This window comes from Cetorhinus maximus, chromosome 2 (assembly GCF_964194155.1).
Source record: "Cetorhinus maximus chromosome 2, sCetMax3.hap1.1, whole genome shotgun sequence".
In the NCBI taxonomy this organism is placed as follows: Eukaryota; Metazoa; Chordata; class Chondrichthyes; order Lamniformes; family Cetorhinidae; genus Cetorhinus; species Cetorhinus maximus.
The window spans coordinates 57,077,209-57,103,329 of NC_135880.1; the positions used below are offsets into that span (position 1 = coordinate 57,077,209).

The following is a 26,121-nucleotide window of genomic DNA, read 5'->3' on the forward strand; positions in this document are numbered from 1 at the left end:
AACTTTCTCTTTTCAAAGGAAACAGTCTCAACCTCTCCAATCTAGGCAACCAAAGTTCCTCAGCCCTGGAACCAATTTTGTTAATCTTTTCTGCACTCTCCAATTCTTTCACACCTTTTAAGGTGTGGTACTCAGAACTGGACAAAATACTCCAGATGAAGACAAACCAGTGTTCTACACAAGTTTAATTTAGCCCCCTTGATTGCAATCTTCAGTACCATTCACAATTCCTCAGGCACTGCAGCTGTCAGCATGCAGCAAAACCTGGACAACATTGGTCAAGATATTGCCCTGGGGAACAAACCAACAAGTGGCTGTCGCTTTTGTTTAGCTGAAGCAGGCACAATGTGCGCACATGTTCTTTGCCTGCAAAGAACGGGACCCTGTGTATTAATATATGTAGCTTCCAGTACATGCACATGCACCACACTGCAAGCCCTGAATCTTAAATCTGGTTGTTAGCATAATTCTTAGCACAATGAGGATCATTTAGCAAATGTTGCCCAATTGCATAAACAGAGCCTGAGCCATTTGCTCACCATGCAAGCTTGTTGCTGAAATAGGGCGCAAAGACATCCTACAGGGTAATGGCTACCCTGGATCAGATCATTTAGTGCTATATATTGGGCAAACTCAAGATAGGCCCAAGGGCATGCATCACTTTCAGCCCTGAAAGGTGCCCCGTCTACCTCAGATTACCCTAGAAGGACAAAGTATCTCAAATTTGAGCAACAGGTGAAGATAGTTGTTTCACGCCGAGCAACACGAGTGGCACTCGCCACTAACAGGATGCTGCCGTCAAGCCAAAAAGGTGTTCGGCCCATCACACAGATAAGTAATGTGGTGTATGAATTTCAGTGCTAGTGTGATGCTAGGTATGTCGGCAGTACATCCAAAAGGCTGGCGGATCGTATCAAACAGCATGTTCCTTGTTCGCCAAGGGCAAGGTATGGACTGTACCCAACCAGCCCATGCTTAAAAACTCAAGACAGCATCCAACATTAGGCATGATTCCACAATTGCATAACATTTGCTAAATAATCCTCAAGTGTGCTAGGAATTATGCTGACCACCAATTTAATATTGTCAGCCAGCCCTGCAGTGTGGTGCATGTATATGTACTGGAAGCTATATTAACCAGAGCCCTGGTTTTTACAGACAGAAACAAGTACACACATTGCACCTGATTCAGCTAAACAAAATAAGTGACTGCCCTGTGGAATGAACCAGCAAATGGCTCTCTCTTGACCAGAGTCAAGCTGTCTGGTTTAAATTTCATAGAGTTATAACACAAACAGGCCCATCGTGTCCATGCTGGCCATCAAGCACCAATCTATCCTAATCCCATTTTCCAGCACTTGGCTCGTAGCCCTGTATGCTATGGCATTTCAAGCGCTTATCTAAATACTTCTTAAATGTGGAGGGTTCCTGCCTCTACCACCCCCTCAGGCAGTGAGTTCCAGATTCCAACCACCCTCTGGTTGAAAAACATTTTTCCTCAAATCCCCTCTAAACCTTCTGCCCCTTACCTTAAATCTATGCCCCGTCATTATTGACACCTCTGCTAAGAGGAAAGTTTCTTCCTATCTACCCTATCCATGCCCCTCAATTTTGTATACCTCTATCAGGTCCTCCCCTCAACCTTCTCTGCTCTAAGGAAAACAACCCTAGCCTATCCAGCTACTGCATAACTGAAACGTTCCAGCCCAGGCAACATTCTGGTGAATCTCCTCTGCACCCTCTCCAGCGCAATCACATTCTTCCTATAGTGTGGCAGAACTTCACACAGTACTCCAGCTGTGGCCTAACTAGTGTTTTATACAGCTTCAACTAACTTCCCTGCTTTTATATTCTATGCCTCGGCTAATAAAAGTATCCCATATGCCTTCTTAACTACCTTATCAACCTGTGCTGCTGCCTTCGGGGATATATGGACATGTACACCAAGGTCCCTCTGTACTTCCTAGGGTCCTACCATTCATTGTGTATTCCCTTGCCATGTTAGTCCTCCCAAAATGCATCGCCTCATTCTTCTTCAAACAATGCTTGGTAGTTAACGGTCAATGACAATTAGCTGGTGCATTCTCCATGGCAACACCTCTACCAATCAGCACACTCTTCTCATACAATATAAAATTTGTTTTCCCTGACATTGATATTTTCTTGCGAATTGTCCTGATGAGTGCAAGACAAAAACCTTCGACAAAAAAAAAGTTCCTTCACTGTCGCTGGATAAAAATACCAAAACTCCCTTCCCAACAGCACTATAGGTGTACATACACCAGATGGACTACAGTGGTTCAAGAAGACAGTCCACCACAACCTCCAAGGAGAATTACAGAGCAGCAACAAATACTGGCCTTGGCAGCAACACCCACAATTCAGAAAGCAAATGGTATATTAGCCAAGTCTGACTACAATTATATTGTGCCTTGCTGACACGAAAGCCAAAGTCCTGTACACTGCTTTGGACTCCTTGCCCATGGAATGATATAGTGCCCTTAATAAGGAGGGTGTGCAACAAAGGTTCACTAGGTTAATTCCTAGGTTGAGGGAACTATCCTATGGAGGAAATTGAGCAGACTAGGTTTATATTCCCTAGAATTTAGAAGAATGAGGGGTGACCTAATTGATACAAAATTCTGAAGGAGCTTGACTGGGTAGATGCTGGCATTTCCCCTGACCAGGGCCTCCAGAAATAGGGATCATTGTCTCAGATAAGGGGCCAGCCATTTAAGTTATGAGCAAATATTTCTTCACTCATTGTAGAGAACAAAGATATATGGTTTTAGATAAGTGATGCGGGGAAAAACATTTTCTTTTTTTAAAAGAAAGCACAGCAAGTGGTAATGACCTAGAACTCAACTGCTTAGCAGGGTGGTGGAAGCAAAGATGATCAATGATTTCAAAAGATAATTGGATCGACACTAGCCAGGGAAGTGTGTCTGGCTGGATTGCTCCACGGAGAGCCAAGATGTACTCGATGGGCCAAATGGCCTTTTTGTGCCATAATTACTCTGTAGGGTTGTGAATCATTAGAATTTTCTACTGCAGCATACTGTGGACAGAGTAAATACAAAGTTGTGGTTGCTTTCACAACTTTAAGTGAAACAACTAAGTGATTCCAATGGAAACCCATGATTCAATGTTAAAGCTGGAGTTAGGCTCCTTCAGGCATTTCTTACCCAGAAAAGCCAAAGTACAAATTGAAATGTCTGTGCATTTCTAGCTGGAATAACTTGCAAAATAAATCACCGAATTTAACAGAAATACTATATAAATTCAAATTCGATAACACTAAGTCACCCAAACAAGCCCCGAGTAGTACAGCTTCTCAGTCTCATCCACAGCACTCCCGAAACTCACTTCAACTTTTTGCTTGCTTTCCTTTCCCCCTGGCTTTTTCCCTCTCCCACCAAGCTCCCTCACACCTCCTCCTCCCTGCACCCCCCAGAGCCTAGACCTCTTCCTGACATTCTGCAGGGAGCATGCCCCTGTCCCAGGTCACTGATCAAGCCTGGGGGCAGAGGAGTGGTTGATGGAGCCAGCGAAGGGAAGAGTGGCGGGGGATGGCATAAATGGAGCTGGCGGTGCTGATTCCCCCATTCCCAACACCTCCCCCACCCCATTCCTTACACTTCACTATCTAAATCAACTGGCAGCTCCCTATCCCTGTCCTGCGCTCCTGGATCTCAGGTATTGCTCTCTCTTCCCGCTGCAGCCTCAGCCTCTGGTGATGGCAGCTGCTAGCCCAGAGTGCAGACAATGCAAAACAAAAAATGGTAATGCAAAATCAAAAGAAAAATGGCCCCAAAGGATAAGTGTTAAAACAAAACAACATTAAGCAGAGACTTAATGTGAGGACTTACTGTACTCACTCAATCAAGTACATTCAAGTCTGATGGGACATACAGATTTGAATGCTAAGAATATGGTGGAAAAGTGGATTGGAGATAGATTAGTCACGATCTTATTAAATGAGAGAGTAGGCTCAAAAGGTCCAAATTACTTACTCATGCCCCTACATTAGTTTACATTCATCTACATAGATAAAACGGTATTTATCACATTGCATAGTGACTTTTTAAAAATTCACTTACTTTCTCCATCTCCATCCTTATCAAACTCATCAATCATTGCACGTAGCTCATCATCAGTCATGTTTTCACCAAGTTCTCTTGCAACACGACGTAAATTTCGAAGATTGATTTTACCAGAGTCGTCGTCATCGAACAGTTTGAATGCTTTCAGCATCTCTTCCTGTGGATCTCTATCCAAAATCCAATCGGTCACTAATTAGGTAAAACACAATAGCATATTTTATACAAAATTAAATCAAAGACTAATTTTGGTGCAATAATGGGTTATTAAAACTGTAAAGGTTCAAAATCCTTCCTTTTAGGTCTGGGGTTGCAAGGTTTAAAGGTTTACTGAAACCTAAAAGGTCAACTGGGAGAAACACTACCAAATTATGGAACAAATCCAAGGAAATCTAACATTAAAGTAGAATACTCTACATCAACTAAAGGTACATAAAATCATTGAAATATCCAGCACAGAGGGAGGCCATTTGGTCCATCTTGTCTGTGCTGGCTGACAAAAGGCCATCCCATGTTTCAACTTAGTCCATAGCCTCTTAGCTTACAGCACTTCAAGTGCATGTCCAAATACTATTACATGTCCTGAGAGTTTCTGCCTCTACCAGTCTTTCAGGCAGTGAAATCCTCAGGAAAAAATCTCTCCTCATTGCAGTCTTAAATGGGAGACACCTTATTTTTAAACTGTGTCCCTTAGTTCTAGGTTTTGCCACCCCACCAATATTCATGTCCATAGGTTCTGGAAGGTTGAGCGCATAATGAGCCAGGGGGAAAGGGATGAAGTGTGAAGTGTATCACTGAGCACACTAACTGATCCACTGTCCTTGTTGTTAATTTCAGCATCAGAACCAGTCCGCCAGGAGGAATTCCAGATGCCCCCTCTCACACCTGAGGACCCTCAAGTGTCACCTGCGTCACACCATTTCTGCGAGGCAGGCACCAGTGCAGATACTAGCACCTCGACTAGTGTCCCAGGGCACAGTGGAGAGGGCACTTCACAATCGCTGGAGGAGCTGACAGAATCAGAGTGCCGATGGCGCCAGCAGTCGGAGAACTGCAGGGGACCAGGCAAATGCTCAGTCAGTGCGTGACGATGTGCCTCTGCAGTCGTCCGCAACGCAGCAGCTGCAGGAAATGCGGCCGGGTGTGCGGGAGCATCAGGGAGTGTTACATGAGAGTATGCTTTGCTTGGTGTCCATGGTGGAGGAATCCACGTGGAGCATCACTTATGCAATGAGCCTCATGGCAGAGGGTCATGCATCCTCCATGGAGAGAGAGTGGCGACCCTCGTGAAGAGGGGCCTCCAGGAGAACATGCAGGTTCTCCTGGGTTTACGCTCAGGGTCACAGTGCCAGTGGCCACAGCTGGTCATTGCCAATGTGAGACATGGTGTGGGCTTCAAGCTTCCCAGCTCATTGCCCATCCATCTATGGTGAGCAGGGAGGTCCAGGGCAACCTAGCGTCAGCGGAGCAGCTGCCTGTCGTACCTGCAGCCTCCTCTCAGCGCTCCGGACGAGGGCAACAGCTGCTCCGCCCCTCTCCGTGACCACTTCATCAGGTGAGGCTGCGTCAACTGGGGAGATGTCAGCTGTGGACTGGCAGATCCCTCCCAGGCGGACCCAGCACAGGCTCCACAAGCCAGAGGACAACCGCCAAGGTCATCGAGGCCAACAGAGTCAGCAGGCTGCCTCAGATGCCACTCCGAGCGATGGGGCGGCGCCAAGACGTAGCACCCTTAAACATAAGCATAAGGCACCTTAGGCGCACCGTGGGTTTCTCACTGGTGCTTTTGTGTTGGCCCTAGATTAGGGACTTTATTTGTTTCTGCTTGAATAACATTTTGTTTTGGCTTTGAGAACTTCTGATGGTGAAAACTAAAACCAGATGAGTTACCATGGCTGAGGGTGGCTCCTTTGTTCTGCATTTATATGTTTTACATGCATGTCATGAGTGTTTGAGTGGACATTGAAGTTTGTTCAAAGCCCTTTGTTGCAGCTGACAACCTGGCAGATTTAGCACTTAAGTGCCGAGTATGGAAGCGCCCGGTAAGGCTGGTCCTGCTGCTCCATTTGTGTGGAGCTAGCTGAAGGTTCGTTGGATTAAAGTGTCCCAGGTGTCCCTGCCTCCTTGATGTAGTCCCGGGTCAGCGTTTAGCCCCTCATCATTCCCATGCTTCCTCATCCTCAGAATCAGTGCTGGACACATCGTGTGCAGCCGCATCCACTGCATCAACGTCTTCATCACCCACTGCGTCCCCCCTTTCCAGCGCAAGATTGTGGCAGGCGCAGCATGAGCCACCATTACCAACACACTATCTGGGGGGTACTGGAGTGCACCCCCTGAGCAGTCCAGGTATCAGAAGTGCACCTCGAGAAGACCGGTGGCTCTCTCCACCACATCCCTTGTGGAAGCATGGCCCTATTGTACCACTGCTCAGCTTCTGATATTGGATGGCGGAGAGGTATCTTGAGCCACCTTGTGAGGGGATAGGCCTTGTCACCCAGCAGCCATCCATCAAGCTGAGTCGGAGCACTGAAGAGCCCTGGCACCTGTCTGAGGATGTAGGCATCGTGGGAGCTGCCTGGGTACCTGGCACAGATTTGTAAAATCAGCATCCTGTGATCACACACTGTCTGCACGTTCATGGAGTGGAAGCCCTTCCTGTTGACGAAGACACTGGGCTCACCTGCTGGCGCCTTGTTGGCCACATGTGTGCAGCCTATAGCACCCTGGTCGCGGGGGAAGCCAGCAGTCGCCGCAAAGCCTCTGGATCGCTTTGTTTGGCCTGTCTGGTCCTAACGGAAGTGGATGAAGGTCAATGCACACCTAAACAGAACGTCTGTGACCTGCTTGACACAAGTGTGGACAGCTAATTGGGAGACACTGCAAAGATCACCCACCGAGCCCTGGAAGGAACCAAAGGCATAGAAGTTGAGGGCAACTGCAACCTTCAGAGCCACTGGCATGGGGTGTCCGCCCACCCAGTTAGGAGCAATCTCAGGGCCAATCATCTGACAGATGTAGTTGACCATCTCCCTTGACATTCAGCCTCCTTTGGCACTGCACCTCAAGTCATAATGAGATAGCTGCTTCGCTGCCTGTATACCCTGGCAGCAGGATAGTGGTGTCTTCTGCGGCCCCTTCCACCTTGGACTACCTCTTGGCCCTGCGCCCCTTGTGCATGCGCCTGTACTCCCAAAGGTGCCTCCCCTGGAGGCTGATTGTGCACTCCTGGCCTCCTCCTTATTCTAGCCCTCCCTTCCTCCTCAGAGGAGCTGCCTCCAGTGGACATGTCAGAACCCATACCCAGGCTAAAGGGAGGCCTCCGGAAAGCTGCAGGCCCAATAAACATAACTGACTGCAGCGTGCTGACCTGAAGGTTCAAAGTACACAGAAAGCTGCTGGAATTCGTTCCGAACTGCCACAGATCACACAGGCAAGTTTAAAAAACTTTCTGCAATAAATACTCAGACCAGATTGACTACCCCACTGAGTCCGCTTATCCCGACCATGGATGAGTTTGATTAAAAAGTCTCTACCCACCTGCCCGTTGCACCCGTGCGCTGACCCAAAGGTCGCACGGGCGGCTGAAAATCGGCATCGATTGACAATTTAAGGGCCTTAACTAGCCTGTTAATTAATGGCGGGTGCACATCAAACTTCATCACGCACCCGCCCAGCGAAACATTGCGATGGCGTCAGGATGCTCGCCTGGCGTCACCGCGTGTCATTTTACGCGCTGATGTGCGCCCCCCCCCCCCCCCCCCCACACACACACACACACACACACATCAAGCAGAAAATTGTGCCCCAGGAAATTTTGGAAAATTAAAACCAATGCATCTACCATTTTAACAGCTACTTCTTTTAAGACCCTAGGATGAAGTCCATCAGGACCTGGGGGACTGTCAGCTTTCAGTTCTAATAATTTTCCGAGTACCCTTTCCTTGGCGATTGTAATTGTTTTGTCAATACCTGGTGACACTGAGACAGACTTGATCCCTCACAATGCCACCTGTTCCTCCAAGAGGTGCAAACTATGGCGTGGAATTTTGCCCTCGGCGGGTGCATGATCAGGACCGAATTGTGATTTCACACTGATGGGCCAATTAAGGCCCACAAAGCATGAAACGTGAGCAGCAGCATTCAGTGCAGCCTGTGCAGGGTTTTTTTTGGGGAGGAAAGAGATAAATGGAGGGCAAGTGGGCCAAGCACAAACTTCGCTCATGTGCATGGGTGAGCACTTCATAATCTTCCTGAGGCAACTATGTTGTCAAAAAAGAAAATAAAAATGCAACAAAATATATGTCTCCTCATGTGATTAATTCAATTTTTAAAAATTTATGGATGGAGGTTTCCAAAAAAAAATGCAACAGCCACTTGGCCTTTTCGCCTGCCGGCCAACTGTTAGGTTGGGCAGGCAGCTAAGTTAATTGATTATTTAATGGCCTTAACAGGCCTTTTAATTGTCACTGGGTGCGCTGACGACTCTGGCACGCACGCATCGACCGATCGCGTGACTGCATGTTGACGTCGGCAGACTCAGCCGGTGTCATTTGATGCTTGAGCGGGTTGGCTGCGCACCCACCCACCGAGCCAAAATTTCTGCCCATGGTTACAGTTGGATAAAAGTAAAATACTGCAGATGCTGGAAATCTGAAGGGTCATATGGACTTGAAACGTCAAATCTGTTTTTCTCGCCATGTCATCAGACCTGCTGAGTTTTTCCTGCATTTGCGTATGGTTACAGTTGCATTTAAAAGGGGAAGTTAGATAAAGAAAGATAAAAAGATTTACAGAGAAAGGAAGAAGGGTTGAAGTAGTGGGAGGAAGCTCATGTGGAGCATAAACACTGGCATGGACCAGCTGATCCAGATGGCCTGTTTGTCTTATAAATGCTACCTGAGAACATTGAAGGATCCAAATGGGAAGATGGAAAATATGATCCCATATCTCAGGCATATGAAAGTAGAATTCACATGCTATCACTCTATGGTATTATTAAGATGACTGATTTTACTCAAGTGATAAACTGTTTAAACTAATTTGCTTTTCCATATGCCAAATATTCATTCCTCCCCAGCCCCTCCCATACCAAAAACTTTTACTTAAGGGATGCATTACAAGAAAAATGAAAGCGAAAATTCTGTTATCTTGTCTTCCTAAGGTAGCATCTTCTGGTCGGCAAGCAGGGGCGGGGCCCACTCCCTGACACAAAATGACATGGAGATATGTCGGGCATGCATCCCGATGTCACCCCACATCATTTAGATTTGCAGTTCTGCGGCCGCGCAGCTGAATCAGCTGCTTGCCCACTGAACTGTCAATGGCCTATTAAGGCCATTAAAAAATTAACATGATTGATGGACCTGCCCATCCAAACTTAAGGTTGGACGGGCAGGCCAGGAGCCCAGGCAGGCCTCGGAAAAAGCATGAAACCTCATCCACAGGTGGGATGAAGTTTCATGAGAGTGTTAAAATCTTTATGAAAGGTTTAAATAAAAGTTATGGACATGTCCCAAATCATGTGACAGTGTCACATGAGGGGACATGGCAGGGAAATTTTTGATAACGTTATTGAAAGTTTTAAATCGGGGCCAATCTCCCTGAGGCAACACTTTGCCCCAGGGAGATCCGTGTGCTCATGGCTGAGGGAATCTCTCCCCCACCACAATCTGCACAGGGAGCACATAGCGCTTCCTGGTGGACATCACACTGGGCGGGCCTTAATTGGCCCACCCACATAAAATGGCAACACCCCTGATCGGAAGGCTACCTGCCCGCGCCCGCACTTCCCCCCAACAGGGGGAAAATGTTTTCCCTCGGGTTTAAATCTGAACTTTCTAGATGATTTAAAACTAGCTGTAAATAAAAAAAACTTAAGCAACGAAAAAAAAACACGTTAGCATAATTACCAACTTCATTGAAGTCCTCAAAAGAAATTTTGCCTGTGCCATTCCGATCATAATCTCTCAGTATCTTCAATACGTCAGCCTTCTTTACATCAAATCCCAGTGCTCTCATTGCAACCTAGCAGGGGAGAAAAAATAGATTAAAGAGGATAATTCTAAAATATTAGCAATGTGCTGTCAAAATTGTTATTGATTGATTATTTTTATTTTCCTATTGTTCTAGCAGAGTGCACAATTGAAAAGTTTAAAAACACATACACAGGCATACTACTTCCCAACCCAATGTAGTGTACCCTTCACCCTATGAAGGAAGCACAAGAATGAGCCCAGATACTCCCAACCCAAATGGAGTAACCACATTACTTTTAAAAATATATTTAAAGGTTTTGTTATTTGAAGTTTGGCACATTCTGCATTGTACCATGACCCAAAGATTGGAGATTTTGTTCAACATGATAAAATAACTGCAATGGCCACAACATAAATATCTCAGTTGGTCACTTACATCGAGTTTTGTCAAAGAACTTTGCTCAACCTACATTCTAAATCAACATACTATGTCAGTTTTAGTCCATAATTCCATATCATATATTGGAGACTGTAGGCTCCTATAGAAATAATCACAGCTTAACTAGCACTAGTAAAATGTTCCTGTTTTCAATTATGAAAAACCATTTTGGTATCTGGTTTCTTATACTTAAGAAAAATCAGAAACTGAAGCTTGAAAACTGGACTTGAAATATCAATTGACATACGTTTGTTAACTTTAATGTGTTCTGCTGTCTTGCCTGGAGTTTTCATGAACAATATCTTGTCATAGCAGTGGGAAATAACCACTGAATAAGAACAGAGCTATGTTACCCATGTTCAATCGAGGTAGAAAGGTCATGTTTGGAATCAGTGATGTCAGACATGGCTGCACATATTTGTTAAGAATTCATGAAGGCCCAAATGACCAATTTCATAATTGGCCCATCAGTAATGTGGATTATGACACCATATCAGCTGATTGTCAAGTTTACCAGTATAAATTAATTCAGATAGAATACTATAGATGCATAACCACACAGATTATGACATAAGGGTCAGGTACAATAGAATCTTGGAACATGCAGACCATACAGATCGAGTGAACGTTCTAGCATGGACAGTAATATGCCACAGTCAGCACAGAAAGCCTTAGATGCTCTCGGCAGAGTTCACTGATGGATAACACTGAAATGTAGCTCTTGCCATAGATTACCAAGATCTAAAGCATTAACATCCTGGAGGGGTGTTACCATTGACCAGAAACTGAACTGGACTAGCCTTACAAGTACTGTGGCTACAAGAGCAGGCCAGAGGCTAGGAATCCTACAACAAGCAAGTCACCTCCTGACTCCCCAAGACCTGTCCACCACCTACAAGGCACAAATCAGAAGTGTGGTGAAATACTCTCCACTTGCCTGGACGACTGCAGCTCCAACAGCTCTCCAGAAGGCTGACACCATCCAGAACAAAGCAGCTCTCTTGACTGCACCCATCCACAAACATTCATGCCCTCTACCACCAATGCAAAGTGGCAGCAGTTTGTACCATCTACAAGATGTACTGCAACAATTCACCAAGGCTCCTTCGATAGCACCTTCCAAACCCATGACCACCGCCCTCTAGAAGGGCAAGGGCAGCAATGCATGGGAACACCACCTGGAATTTCCCCTCCAAGCCACTCACTATCCTGAGTTGGGACTATATCGCCTTTCCTTCACTGTTGCTGGGTCAAAATCTTGGAACTCCCTAGCAGCATTGTGGGTGTACCTACAACACAGACTACAGCAGTTCAAGGCAGTTCCCACGGGCAATAAGGGATGGGCAATAAGCGCTGGCCTAGCCAGTGCCACCCAAATCCCATGAATGAATTTTAAAAAGTAAATGTTTGGGGAGGGGGAGAGAGACAGTTGCTAAAAACAATGCTAAAGCACTGATAAAGGGTGTCTTATTTGTATTTTAATGCATTAGGCTAGGCTTTTAGTTTTTTTTTAAAGAAGTAAAATGAAAGTCTTAAACTTGAAATCTTGTTGTGCAATTCATTTAAGTTGATCACTGGCAATTCAAACCTTTTTTTTGGAAAAAATTGGTATTAGGTCTCTATGGGGGCTGTAACAAATTTGAGGCTCTTCTGGGATATGAATCTAGAGGCTGGGAGCACACTGAAATTTGCCAGAGTTTAAACAAACTAAGATTGCAGTACTTATTCAAAAAGCTAACATGGCTACTTCTACAGCTGAAGCATTTCTCAAAAGGGAGGACCTGTCTATTAATGTCTTGCAACAGTTAAAACAAGGTTAATTTGAAGGTGATAGCAGAGAAGTTGGAAAGGGTTTCAAAAGTAGGCACTAAAAAGGTAAAGACTGCTGAAGTATTGGCTCAACACCTGAACATTAGCACACAGATGGGAGTTAGCCAAGATTTAGTTGCAAATGAATTCGAAACAGAAATACTAAAATTTGAATTAGAATTCCAAAGAATGAGAACACAGAAAACTTTGAGTTTCAAAGAGAAAAAGGAAATTTGATCTCAACAAAGAAAAGCTTAGATTACGCAAACAGGGTGTTGCAGGAAAATTTGACTATGACTCAGATTTAATTCCTGGTTTTGATTTGGCAAGGAATATTCACCTAGTGCTCAAATTTAGTAAGGAAGGAGTTGAAGTGTATCTTGTAGCAATTTTCTCAAACAACAAAGTTACAATTGCCACAGGAAAGTTGGACAGTTCTAAGAACAACATAAAAATAGGAGCAAGAGTAAACCATTTGGCCCATCGAGCCTGCTCCACCATTCAAGATAATTACTGATCTTGGGCTTCAACCCCATTTTTCAGCCTGCTCCCCACGTCCCTTAATTCCGAGACACCAAAAATCTGTTTATCCCAGCCTTAAATGTATTCAATGATGGAGCATCCACAACCATCTGTGTAGAAAATTCCAAAGATTCACAATCCTGAGTAATTTCTCTGCATTTCAGTTGGGAAAGCATTAGAAGTATACTCATTTCTTTTAGATATGAAATCTAGTGACTGATAGTGAATGCCGTTCTCAATGTTACGAGTTAGTTCTGGAAGTGCACAGGCAAAAGCTTAGAAACCTAAGAAAGAATCAGCTAGAGAAAAGGAAAATGATATTTGATAGGTAGTAGAGAGCTATGCAGATTGATCAAGATTTTGAAAACCTTAGAGGTAATGCTAATGGAATAATTTTAAAACAAAGTGTCCCTTTAGGAATAAGGTCCCACCTGGAAGATCAAAGTTTCTAAGATAAGAGGGCAGCTGCAATAATGGCTGATGACTACGAATTGTCTCAAACATGTAAGTAACAGCAGACCATTGCTTGCAAGCCCACAGGGAAACAGATCAGGTAACGAACAGAGCACTGGTTAGTGAGGGAGATAGCAGAAATCAAAAGATATTCCTCAGACTTGTAGAAAAAGACAGTACAGAGGATACTACAAATCTGAGACATACTATTGTGATTCATTTCTCCCCCGCCCCTTATTTTGATAGGAAGCGATCTGAAATTGTAGATTGGATTGAGAGAAAAGGCATTAAAAAGTTAATCTAGGATGGAATGAAAGAATGAGAAAATGAAGAGATTCTGCTTTTTTTCTACTGTCAGAAGTTGCAAGAGTTGTTTTCAATAACACTGAATGTTTGAGCCCACAAGCTATGGAAAGGTCCACCCTCTTTTTCCCCCTCTATGCAGGGGTGTTAAAGAACTTTTCACTGAAAAAAAAAACTAACTTTAAAAGTATTGAATGTAATAAAATGACTTGGAACAACTCCTAAAGGAGGAAAAGTGAAGCATGTGCTATTTTGATTAACTTATTTGTTCTGTATTTCAATTAGTTAATAATATTAGTCCGAATTAAATTGGAACAACTGAAATTTAACTGACCTTTCAAATGATGAAAGCTCGGCTTTCGACCACAGTGAAATTATAGCTGCTGTAAATTGCGAAAGTCTCAAGAGACAATCAGTTAAAGGTATTTCTAAATTTTGTGCAACTTTAAAAAAAAAGGTAGAAAAACTGTGGGCACAGTGGAAGATGGCTCCTTTGAGGAAGGAATCTTTTTTCAAATTTTAGGTGAAATGACAAATTCATGTGTCAAATGATTTTTCACTCCACCATCTTATAAAACTACAGGTTAAGGCTATCAGCAGAATTTTTTAAAACTTACTAGGCAACCATTTTTCATATTGCTGTACACAAATTTGTAAATTTTATAATTCCCAAGTTTCATTCAAGTGGATATTTCCCCATGGTGACAGAAGGAAATTATGAATTGACAAATTAACGCCTTGGGCTCTTAAGCAAAGCTACAGTGGATGCACTGTTTCTCATTTATTTTAAAAAGATGTTCATGACTTTCCAGACCACACGGGGGTTGATGGCATAGCAAGAGATCCAGCTGTTTGGTGGTGTGATATTTTGCTGGTATTACTGCAAAGATTAGTAGAAAGATACACCTCCTGTTGGGCTACTATAAAATTATCAGTAAGCTCAAATCTACAACATGCATTTTCCACAGCAGACTACATACTTACCAATCGTCCGAAGAACAATTGGATAAAGAGATAAATCCATGAGCCAAATAGCTGTGGAAATAACAGTTGCACTACTTAATGCACAGTGCTCAGCTATCAAAATGGATTCAAACCAAAACACACCTTCAGTTCATGATAATCTATTGCTTTATCTTTATCGGTATCAAATAAGTCAAAAGCTTCCTTAATCTCCTGTTTCTGTTCTTCCGTCAATTCTCGACGCTTTTTCCTTTTTGGCTTGTCTATGGCAAGCTCGTTTCTGAAAGACAGGGGTTAAAAAAAATGTTTTTTTGTATAAAAATTAATAAATGGCTGTTCAAACCTAAAGTTTCAGCCATATCAACAGCATTTATATATATATTGCTTTTTCACAAAGCTCTTCTATACAAAATATTTTTGAAACTCAGGAGCTATTATACATCACTCATTCAATTTCTAAATAAACAGCTCTATTGCCATTCCACTTTACAATACTTGTACAAAAAAGAGAATTTAGTTAAATTAGTAATCAGTTAACCCTATAGTCGGTACATTTGATATTTTGGCATTAAAACACATTGCTTAAATATAAAGTCACTCAGGTCATTCAAAGGAATGTTTTTTTTAAAAAGTTACTTTGTAGGTTTCCTATAGAATGTCTAGGCAATGAACTCAAGTGAAGGAATTAGTGGTCAAGTACAATATTGCTTAAATAATAATCTAATTTAAACAAGAATTTTAAACCTGCAAATGCTGTAAGTCTAAAATAAAAATAGAAGATACTGCAAGTATACAGTATTTTAGCATCTGTAGGAGGGAAATAAACCAACAGCACTGGGTAATGCAGTCCCAGAGGGGGAGATTGCAGAATAGTGCGGTGAGAGGTCGGTCTGCCCGAATCAGTGACACACATGGGCACACGAAACTTGTATAATGACATCACAGTGCAAGGGGGCACGCAGGGTTAAGTCCACATATGGGCATTTAAATCAACCTGTAATGCAAGCTAGATCAATTAACGTTATGATATAGAAAGTGGTAATTGCCAGGCTGACCATATCCCAACGGGAAACTTGGCCAAGCTATCACAACGATTTGCAATTTGTATTTTTATTATGAGAAGTTAGAAGTAACAAGTCCACTACCACGTGGAGATTTTAAATATGAAATTAAAATATTTATTAAGAAAACTTAAACATACAAGATTAGTTACACAGTCAAATTTAGTCTTACAACATTTCTACTTAGCTAGACTCGCAATAAATATCCTTTTCAGGCAACAGTCCAAATAGATTCTTAATCTATAAAACATCCAGTAATGTTACCACAAGGCACCCACCTCTTGATATAAGGGAGGTATTTCACAAGCTTCCCTCACTCGACATTGGAAATCCAAGGCTTGTAACAAACCCTTGCTTTCTGGAACAAGCACTTCTCTGGGGTGGCTAGAGGCTGCTTTTTATAGGTGTATCTTCGCACAGCCCATCTTTCAAGATCTCACAATGCCATTTCCCTCAAAACAACTTTCAATCTTTCCTTAAATACATTTTCTCCCTTTTGGTCTTTTAAAACCCATTGTTCTAAACTTCTTGAAACTCAAACTCTTCCAAATATAAGATCTTTCATGTTTCCATCTTAATTTTATCAGCCCAAAAGCAAAGACAGGTAAACAAGTAGTGAGGAAATCATATGAACTCCTGCAAGATGCAAACATTTTCCTTGTGACCTAATTCCCCTTTGTTTCATTTCAATCTCTTAACGTATCTACAAATGCAAATGTTAGCTCATTCATTTCCATTTCAAAATGCCTGCTTTTACACCTAACCTCTTTGATGCTTTAAACTTTGCAGTTACAAATAGTTACCAACTTACACATAGCTGCCACAAGTCTACTTCAGTGTCCCACAGTAATATTAGAAAAAAAATGAAATTCTCTTTATTGTATAGAAACTGAAAAGCAAGCCAATTTGATTATTTTATAAAATAAAGCTCGGTTAAGTATATCATATTTTATACAGTATTTAATCAGATCTAGGGTCTTAAAGTTAAAGAGGGGTAACATTCAATGATCTTAATTTTTCATTCATCTCAGATGTATAACTAAAACATTTACGTTAACATACCTAAAATTGTGATGCAGCACAAAAACTTGATTGGTGAGTAGCTGGTGAGCATTTAAGTCTTTAGTTAGTTAATAACATGATAGGAGTATGAAGGGCACCTCAACCTCATGAAATTCGCTCATGTCCTGGACAAGCACATGTGCAGGAAGTGTTGTCAGTTGGAAGTGCTCAAGCTCCAGGTTTGAAACTTGAGTGGCAGCTGGTGCCACTGCAGTGAAACCCCCAAGGTGACATTTCATGGATAGCATGCTTACACAGGTAGCTACTCCACAGGTTAAGCATGAGCAGGCAGAATGATGAATGCCAGATAAATAGTGCATACCCCAAGTGTATATCACTCCCTAAACCAGTATTCAGTTCTGAATACTGCTGAGGATGTTAGTTCCTCTGGAGAATGCAGCCAGAGACAAAGTACCCACAGTGGTTCAGGTATGCAGACGGTGGGGGGCAGAGAAGGAAAATCAGTAATGCGAGAGAGAGAATTCTATAGTTGGGGAAAACAGGCATTTCTGCAGCCAGATGCAATTCCAGGATGGTACGTTGGCCTCTGATGCCAGGATCCAGGATGCCACAGAGTGGCTGCAGAGCATTCTGGATGTGTATGTAGGGAGTACCTCCAAAAAAAAAAGAGATCATGGTCCATATCAGCAACAATTACATCAGCAGAAAGGAGGGATGAGGTCCAGCAAGAAAAGTTTAGGGAGCTTGGAAAGAAATTAATAAGCAAGACCTCAAAAAGGTATAAATCCTCAGATTGTGCTATACAGTAGTGAGCATAGAAATTAGGTCAGAGCAAATTAATGAATAGCTGGACAGAAGGTAGGAGGGTGGGGGCCTTTGAATTCCTGGAACCAGTTCCAGTTGGCAGGAACTGTACAGGCCAGGCAGGTTGCACCTCAAATAAGCTGAGACCAATATCCTCATGGGACGGTTTGCTAATGCTGTGGAAGAGGTTTAAACTAATTTGGCAAGGGATGGAAACAATGCTGTAGTATTAGATAGGAAAAAAGGATTGGGAGAATGTACCATGAAAGACAGGATGGTGCTGAGGAGGAGTCTGGTCTAAAGGGGAACTGCCTGGCAACGTTTTAAATTGACTCCTGACCAGTGCAAGAGAGGTGCAGCAGAATAGCTCCTAGCCTGAAAGGCAAAAGATCTAAAACTTCAGTCTTGTGTGTGTGCAAGATTCCAGTAATCTTACAATAATAGCTGGCTGGATTTTTCTCCTCATCTCTATAACCTGCTCTCTTAAAACCCCTTTCAAGAGGCAAAGGAGAAAATTACCATTAGAAACACTGAATGGCAAGTGCTCAACTAGTGAACTAAAGTCTGAAAGTGCTGGAAGACCACCTTGTGTCATTAACAAAGAACTAAAAAGAATTTGGGAGACATCAATCAAAATCAACCCAGCAAATCCTGCACTCTGGAATTGGCACTAATGAACTGTTTTATCTCACCCTTAAAATCCATGTTTTTGTGTGCCTTGTGTGTGCGTGTAAGGGGTAGAGGTTAGGTTAGAGTTAGAAATTAGCAGTTCATATTTCTTTTTTGCCACTGGCTAATGACAGATTGTTCAAAAAACAGTTACGTTTACAAACCTGGTGCTCATTCTGTTAATTGAAATTAAACAATTAGGTGGGTTGATCAAACTTTCACATTCGTCTCAGCTCAGGGAGCACTGGGGCTTGATACTGCAGTACACTACCCCCAGCGAGTCATGACAATATAGACTATGTCACCAGGTTAAAAGCATGTAGAAAAAAAGATTAAATAGGATATAAAAAGGGTAATGTTAAATTGAAATTACAAACCAATACACCATTCCTATATTACAGGCACTGAAGTACATAAAATGTCATCTGAAGAGTCATACTGACTCAAAACATTAACTCTTTCGTTCTCCACAGATGCTGCCAGGCCTGCTGAGTTTTTCCAGCATTTTGTTTTTATTTCAGATTTCCAACATCGCAGTATTTTGCTTTTATCTATCATTTAAGTGCTTCATAAAGGGGACACAAACCATGTATGGAATAGGTACCTTCCAGTCCTGCATTTTATGGAGTTGAACTTAGCCCAACTTCTAAGTTGCCTTGATCGCCCCAGGCATAGTGGAGAAAGCCAGTTAATTGGGTAGATTGCTTAAAGGATTTTCCGAACTTAGCACAAGTATTAACTTTCATTGTTTGTAGAGTTGGGCTTTGTGACACAAAAAGGCACTGTTGTACGATTTGTATTTTGGGCCAAAGATCAACCTTAGTACACACTTCTGCATTCTTTCCGATCTGGGCGGTTTGCATGCACATGAGGCCAGGGTGCTACACGGGCAGAGCCTAGTCGATCAAAGAACAGATTTAGCCAGTGTAAATCAACAGGTCACTGGTTGGGAGGCTAAAAATGATGAGGGATCTTAAAAAAAAGCACAGATGTTCATTCTAAAAAAAGCATACTGTCCACTTGGCTATCCCAATTCAAGTTGGTTTTAATATGTATACCCAGGATTTAAAGCTCTCACCTGTGTCATTGTGCAATTGTCTATGTCAAGGGCATGTGCTCATGTCTACTTAAAGTTTACGTGCATGACATTACATACTATACTGTCATGAAGGTATTAATGTATATAATATTATTGAAAAGTATTTTTCTTTTAAAATAGAGGTTTAGTCTCGGTGTGTCTTAATTGGATTAAAGCTAACTAGTCTGGGTGCTTTGATGTTTACATCTCAAAGCTAATACACAGAGGTAGAGCGCATTTACATTTTTTGAAGAGAGCATTCAAGAAGTGGGGTGAAAACTGACACTTATCTAGCAGATACGGAGCAATATTTTATGTTACTAATAAAATTGGTACTATGAAAGGGGTTTTATTGTTAGAGAGGTTTAATTCAGAGGCTGGTGATACAATGAGAATTTACATTCAATGGACTGTGCTAGGTATAACTTCAGCAATTGTGTGAGTGTAGAGCAGAGGCAATGTGAGATCAAAAGCACCTGTAAGCCTCCAACTGTCTCCACAGGAACCAAAGTGAAAAGAACTTCATTTTGAATTCGTAAGGTGAAAATGCTTTGCCTGGTGGCTGGTTAAGTCTGAGAGTTGCTGTTACCTTAGTGGAGATTAATTTGGGAATTTGTTAAAAGTTATGATTGTAGTAATTTGTAGCCATGTGTCTACATTTAACTTGTGTAAATTAATAAAAAAGGCTTCGTTTAACTTAATACAAAACCTCGAGAACTGGTGGTCTGATTCCTGAATTTAGAGTTGCATCTCAAACATATCACTTAAAATTATAGGTTATGACTTATGACAGTTGTTTAAAAAGTTTCCTTCTTGGATTTTTAAATAACTCAGCTGTATCAACTGCACAGTCATAACAATACTGTTTTCCTCACATCATTCCTTGAGGGCATCAAGAGTTTCCCGAGGCTCACTGATCACACCCCACCGCCTAGACTCCACAACTGCCATATCATCCATGTGTTTCCAGTATCTGGAGGCCGGAAGAAGAGAGGGTATCATTACTGATTAGGAGAATAGGCCCTAGCCAAGTGCTGAGGTACACTGTTAATTGAACACTTTCAGATAGGTAGCCACAGTATCCAACAGTGCAGTCAGTGAGAAAGTTAGCAATCCATTGGATAAGAATATCATACATGTTTAACTTTATCAACTTCTTAAACACAGCTGTAGGATCAACCCTAAATCAAACGTCTTTGAAAAATCCATTCTAATAGTGGTGAGGTTGTTCCCAGCTTATCAGCATTCTTACAAAAAAAAGGCAGTTCACAACATCAACCAGTCAGTAAGCTGTCAATCTTCCAGCCCAAACTAATGATAATTAAGTTAAGGATCGATATCTGACCACTTAAATCATGAACTTTTCTGCAATCCTTAGAAAAAAGTGTTGGCAAGACAATGCAGCGTAGTTTGTCCAGCATTGCTGGTTTGGCACTGGAACAACATTTGCTTGCTTCCATTGACACGGAATTACTCCCTCAGAAAAGGAAACATTAGTGGAACACTAAAAACTCACAGGCAAAGCATCAGATAGACTTGACTGGAACTCTGTCTGGACTAGTTGGCTTTTCAGGTTTAACTCAAGAGCTCTCTGAAGACTCCACACAGTTGGATCACAGGATGAATATTATAAATGCTGGTTCAGCCTTAACTGGATAATGGTATCCAATTCTGGCCACCGCACGTTAGGAAGGTTGCAAATTTTTAAAAAACTTATGGGAATGGTTCCAGGGATGAGAGACTCTTCAGTTGTGATAGAGAGGCAGGGAGTGTTCTCCTTAGAGAAATGACAGAGTACATTTGATAGGAGGTGCTCAAAAATCATGTGGGGGTCTAGACAAAGTCAGAAACTGTTCCCATTGGTGGAAAGGTCAAGAACCAAAAAGAGACATAAAAAAAAGATTGGCAAAAGAACCGACGGCAACTTGAGGAAGAGCTTCCTTTATGCAAAGAGGTGGTTAAATCTGGAATGCACTGCCTGAGAGTGTGGTGGAGATGGATTGAATCATTGCTTTGAAATTAGAATTAGATGAACACCTTGTGGGGCATAGGCTGAGGAGTGGGAGCAGCTAAATTCCTCTTGCAATAAGCTGGTAGGGACATGGACCAAAAGGCCCATGCTGTGACCATTCTAAGACTTACCTTAGAACAAAATTTTTAAAAATCAACACATTTATAAACCTTCTGTGGTCCTATCCAGCTGAAATTTCCAGAGGAGCTCAGTGGGTTGAAAAGGATTGGAATGAAGACCCTACACTATTTACAATAACATATGATTGGATCCTTTACTTTCTCACAACAACTTAAAATAGTTAGATTGCATTGTTATGAGGCGGAGGGGCGGGGGGGGACAGGGACAACAACACCTGAACTCCTTTATTTTCTCACTAGCTCTCCGTAAGCAGGGGCTTTTTAATTTTAAGTAGGATGGGTATCCCCAAACACTTGGGGCTGAATTTTGCACCCCCCCCCCCCATTTGGGGGCACAGAGCTATTTTACATGGGAGAGCCAATTAAGGCCCGCCCAGCGTGACGTCCACATGGAAGCGCTATGAGCTTCCTGTGTGAGGGGAGGGGGATACCAAAATAGAGTGTGCGCTCTTTTGCACATGCACGAAAGAGCGCACTCATCTCCTTGAGGTTAAGTGCAGGGAAAATCAGCTGTAAAAATGTAAAAAAGCTCAAAATAGAAAAATAAAAATTTTCCTAACATGTCCCCTCATGTGACACTGTCACATGAGTTGGGACATGTCCATAATTTTTTACCAAAACTTTATTAAAATTTTTTGAAACCTACATGAAACCTCATCCCGCCCGTGGGTGAGGTTTCATGCTTTTTCTAATTCACGTCAGGGCTCCTGGCCTGCCCGCCAACCTTAAGGTTGGACGGGCAGGTCCTTTAATTACTTAATTGACTGTCAATGGCCTCAATTGGCCATTGACAGGTTGGCAGGTGCACAGCTGATTTCGCTGTGCCCCCGCCTACCTGAAAATTTAAATGGGGCGTGGTGACGTCGGGAGTTCCGCAAGATGTCACCGCGTGTCACTTTACGTGTCAGCAAGTGGTGGCAGGGCCCGCTCGCCGACAGGAAAATCCTGTCCTTGGTTTGTGATCGTTTAGTCATACATAGAAAAAATGGTCACAACTACGTGCACACACTAAGATATGAAAGAGGAGTCTTTAAAACTATGAATAACTTAAAGAAAAAGAACCACAAGTATGGATCTCAGTTCACAGGATTGCGTGAGTCCAGAAATTCAGAGTCCAATGAGCATTCCTTTACAAGGGAGTTACAGTTCAGGCAGGATCAGCTAGCTGAAGCAAGAATTGCAGAATTCCTTTAAAAGTTGACATGACTCAGTGAGATGAGGTTGGCATATAGGAATTGGTCTTTTCAGCAAGCAATGATAGAAATATTCCAGAGAAACAGCTCCAAGGAGGCTTAGACTTGATGTAGGCTGTTGCTCAGCCTGGGGTCCGACTGTGTTGTTTGTAGGCTAGAGGTTAAACAGACTGAGTTGCGGGACTAGAAATGTAATATTTAAAGTTTCCAAGGCCAGAAGCTTAGGTCATGTGATGCTGCCCATTAATGAGTCAGTTGCAAGCTAACAAGCAGTTTCTATGCCTCTGGTCAAAATCCATTGTCACCTTAGGAGACAGATGGTGGCTATTAGCGCCTCTGCAGGTATAACAAGTTTTAATGGCTCTCCCTTCGTTATAGGACCTGACTGGGGAAACAGATTGTCTCTGGTTTCGTTGATTGTAATGTGTCCTCACAATGAGGGGTGCAAGATTCCACAAGGATGAGGGGTGAGCTTTTTCCTGTTAAAGGCTGTTGGAAATTTCCAGAAACTGTAGCCAACTTGTAATGTGACCTGTAGCAACCATCTTTTGGTTCAGCAAAGTCCATTTTTAAAAAAAAAATAAGAAAGTAAGGTTTGATTTAAACAGTTTATGATCTCTTTCATGTCTTAGAGGCATGATAACATCATAAATCACAAGGGCAGACCTTATGGTTATCAAGACCTTGATCATATCACTGCTATGCTACTCACTCTACCATATTATTTCACACATGCCTCCACTGTTACCTGAAATTCACAGAACTGGGTACAGCCTCAGAGCAATCCAGAGTTATGACAAAACAAAGATATGTAAAAAAAATTATCCAAATACTACATTTCCTGTTATGTAATACAGCAGTATACTGCAACATTTATTACATTCATATGGTCCACAAAGAATAAAATCAACACAGTCAGAGCTTCAATTTAACAAAATGACAAGTATACTACTGACAGCTCAAACCTACCATGACTTCAGCCTCAAAACAACTTTTCACTTGTACTCTAGTCAGCAGCCACTTGATCTGATGGTACTGTTTTCTAAACTAGTACTAATGTCTGGCAACAGCAAATGTTTCTCACAAATGAGGATTCCTATAAGGCTTTGTCAAATCTCTCACGATAGTAGAACAATCTATCATAAGCAATGGGCTATTTTACAGGGTATGGTAATAGATTTGCTCAATGCAGTATTCTTGTTCTACATGGCTCAAGAATGAATCTCAAAGACATTGATTAGAAGATACAGAGGCACTTGTACCAATTAATTTATTTTGATACTGGGGATCTCTGATGGATGACAGCTTTAACTTAAACATTTATTTTGGATGATGCTGATAAGAGGTGACAGACTATGGTCTTTCTTTAACAGTAAACTCAATATAATTGAAACTTGGGTTTGTCTCAACAATCCCTCAATAATTTGGAGCTCTCAGGTGCATGCAACATTCAGGACCAAGTGATGCAGTGATTTGGGAACATTACCAAGGTTTGGACTATGTAATTGCCGTCAGTCCATCTGGTTAACATGTAACAGCCCAAAGAGCCACCTCAAAAAAGTCACTGCATGCGATTTCTGGGGATCAGCATCACACAAAACCTTAAGGATGTCAATTGAACAATTAACACTAAAAATATTGGTCATAGATGCCTATAACATCAAGGTGCATTGGAACATCACCTCCATTTGTCCTTCCTTCAGTTTCAATGACAGGCCTTTCATCTTTTACTGTTAGCCCAGTTAAACAAAGCAGCAGGTTTTCTCACCCCAAACCCACACCTCAAAAGCCACAATCCACATCTCTACAACTCAAAACAGAAACAAGTCAGTCAGTTTCCAAAGCTTCTGAGTCTTGTTCATCCATTTCTACCATAGCATCACTTTTCATGAACTGAAAATAGTACCAGAGTAGAAGTCACTTATCCTTTCTACAGTATATTTATACTATGCACATTGACATGATTCAATTTCTGACCCTCCCAGACAGCTAAAACTACTGCAGGTGGTGGTAAATGTAGTTCATCTTTAAATATATTCAACATGAACATCCATATCTTTCATCTTTCATCAGCATAAAAAGATGAAACACTGGTGAAAAGCACACAAAGGATAAGATAAGGCTGAAGCATTTGCAACAATCTTCAGCCAGAAGTGCCAAGTAGGTGATCTATCTCGGCCTCCTCCAGAGGTCCCCAGCATCACAGATGCCAGTCTTCAGCCATTTCAATTCACTCCACATAATAAACAGCTGTAAGCACTGGATACTGCAAAAGCTATGGGCCCTGACAATATTCCAGTAGTAGTACTGAAGACTTGTGCTCCAGAACTTGCTGCACCCCGAACCAAGCCAAGTTCCTGTACAGCTACAACACTGGCATCTACCTGGCTATGTGGAAAATTGCCCAGGTATGTGCTGTACATAAAAAGCAGGACAAATCCAACCCGGCCAATTACTGTCTCATCAGTCTACTCTCCATCATCAGTAAAGTAATGGAAGGGATCATCAACAGTGCTATCAAGCGGCACTTGCTTGGCAATAACCTGCTCACTGATGCCCAATTTGGATTCCGCCAGGGCCACTCAACTCCTGACCTCATTAAAGCCTTGGTTCAAACATGGACAAAAGAGCTGAACTCAAGCTGAGGTGAGACGGACTGCCCTTGACATCAAGGCCACATTTGACCAAGGGTGGCAACAAGGAGTCCTGGCAAAACTGAAGTCAATGGGAATCAGGGGGAAAAGTCTCCACTCGTTGGAGTCTTATCTAGCACAAAGGAAGATGGTTGTGCTTGTTGGAGGTCAGTCATCTCAGCTCCAGGACACCACTGCAGGAGTTCCTCAGGATGGTGTCCTCAGCCCAACCATCTTCAGCTGCTTCAATGACCTTCCTTCCATCATAAGGTCAGAAGTGGGGACGTTCGCTGATGATTGCACAATGTTCAGCACCATTCATGGCTCCTCAGACATGTCCAAATGCAGCAAGGCCTGGACAATATCCAGGCTTATGCTGACAAGTAACAGTCACGCCACACAAGTGTCAGGCAATGACCATCTTCAAGGAGAGAGAATCTAACCATCGCCCCTTGACGTTCAATGTCATTACCATCACTGAATTCCCCCACTATCAACATCTGGTTTGGGGGGTGGTGGGGGGGCTACCATTGACCAGAAACTGAACTGGACTAGCCATATAAATACTGTGACTACATGAATAGGTCAGAGGCTAGAAATCCTGCAACGAGTAACTCACTTCCTGACTCCCCAAAGCCTGTCCACCATCTACAAGACACAAGTCCAGAGTGTGATGGAATACTCCCCACTTGCCTGGATGAGTGCAGCACACAAAAAGCTCAACACCATCCACGACAAAGCAGCCCACTTGATTGGCAACCCATCCACAAACATTCACTCCCTCCATCACCGACACACAGCAGCATGTACCATCTACAAGATGCACTGTGAGAATTCACCAAGGCTCCTTACACAGCACCTTCCAAGCCCACAACCACTACCATCTAGAAGGACAAGGGCTGCAGATACATGGGAACACCATCACCTGGAAGCTCCCCTCCA

At 42.6% G+C, this 26,121-nt stretch overlaps 1 protein-coding gene across 2 annotated transcripts in view; it reads right to left on the reverse strand.

Moving 5' to 3' along the window:
* Nucleotides 1-26,121, reverse strand: part of cetn3 (centrin 3) — a 43,343-nt gene that overhangs the window by 12,319 nt on the left and 4,903 nt on the right. Inside the window, exons 1-4 of one of the 2 annotated variants that reach the window (XM_078564952.1) lie at nucleotides 20,078-20,170; nucleotides 14,712-14,847; nucleotides 10,013-10,127; nucleotides 4,101-4,292 (exon numbers count right to left, since the gene is read on the reverse strand). In XM_078564952.1, the coding sequence (XP_078421078.1) occupies nucleotides 4,101-4,292; nucleotides 10,013-10,127; nucleotides 14,712-14,847; nucleotides 20,078-20,082 (448 nt within the window). In that variant the 5' untranslated portion in view covers nucleotides 20,083-20,170. Of the gene's footprint in view, nucleotides 1-4,100; nucleotides 4,293-10,012; nucleotides 10,128-14,711; nucleotides 14,848-20,077; nucleotides 20,171-26,121 lie in introns of those variants that run through there. The other variant, XM_078564942.1, reaches the window with a different exon arrangement.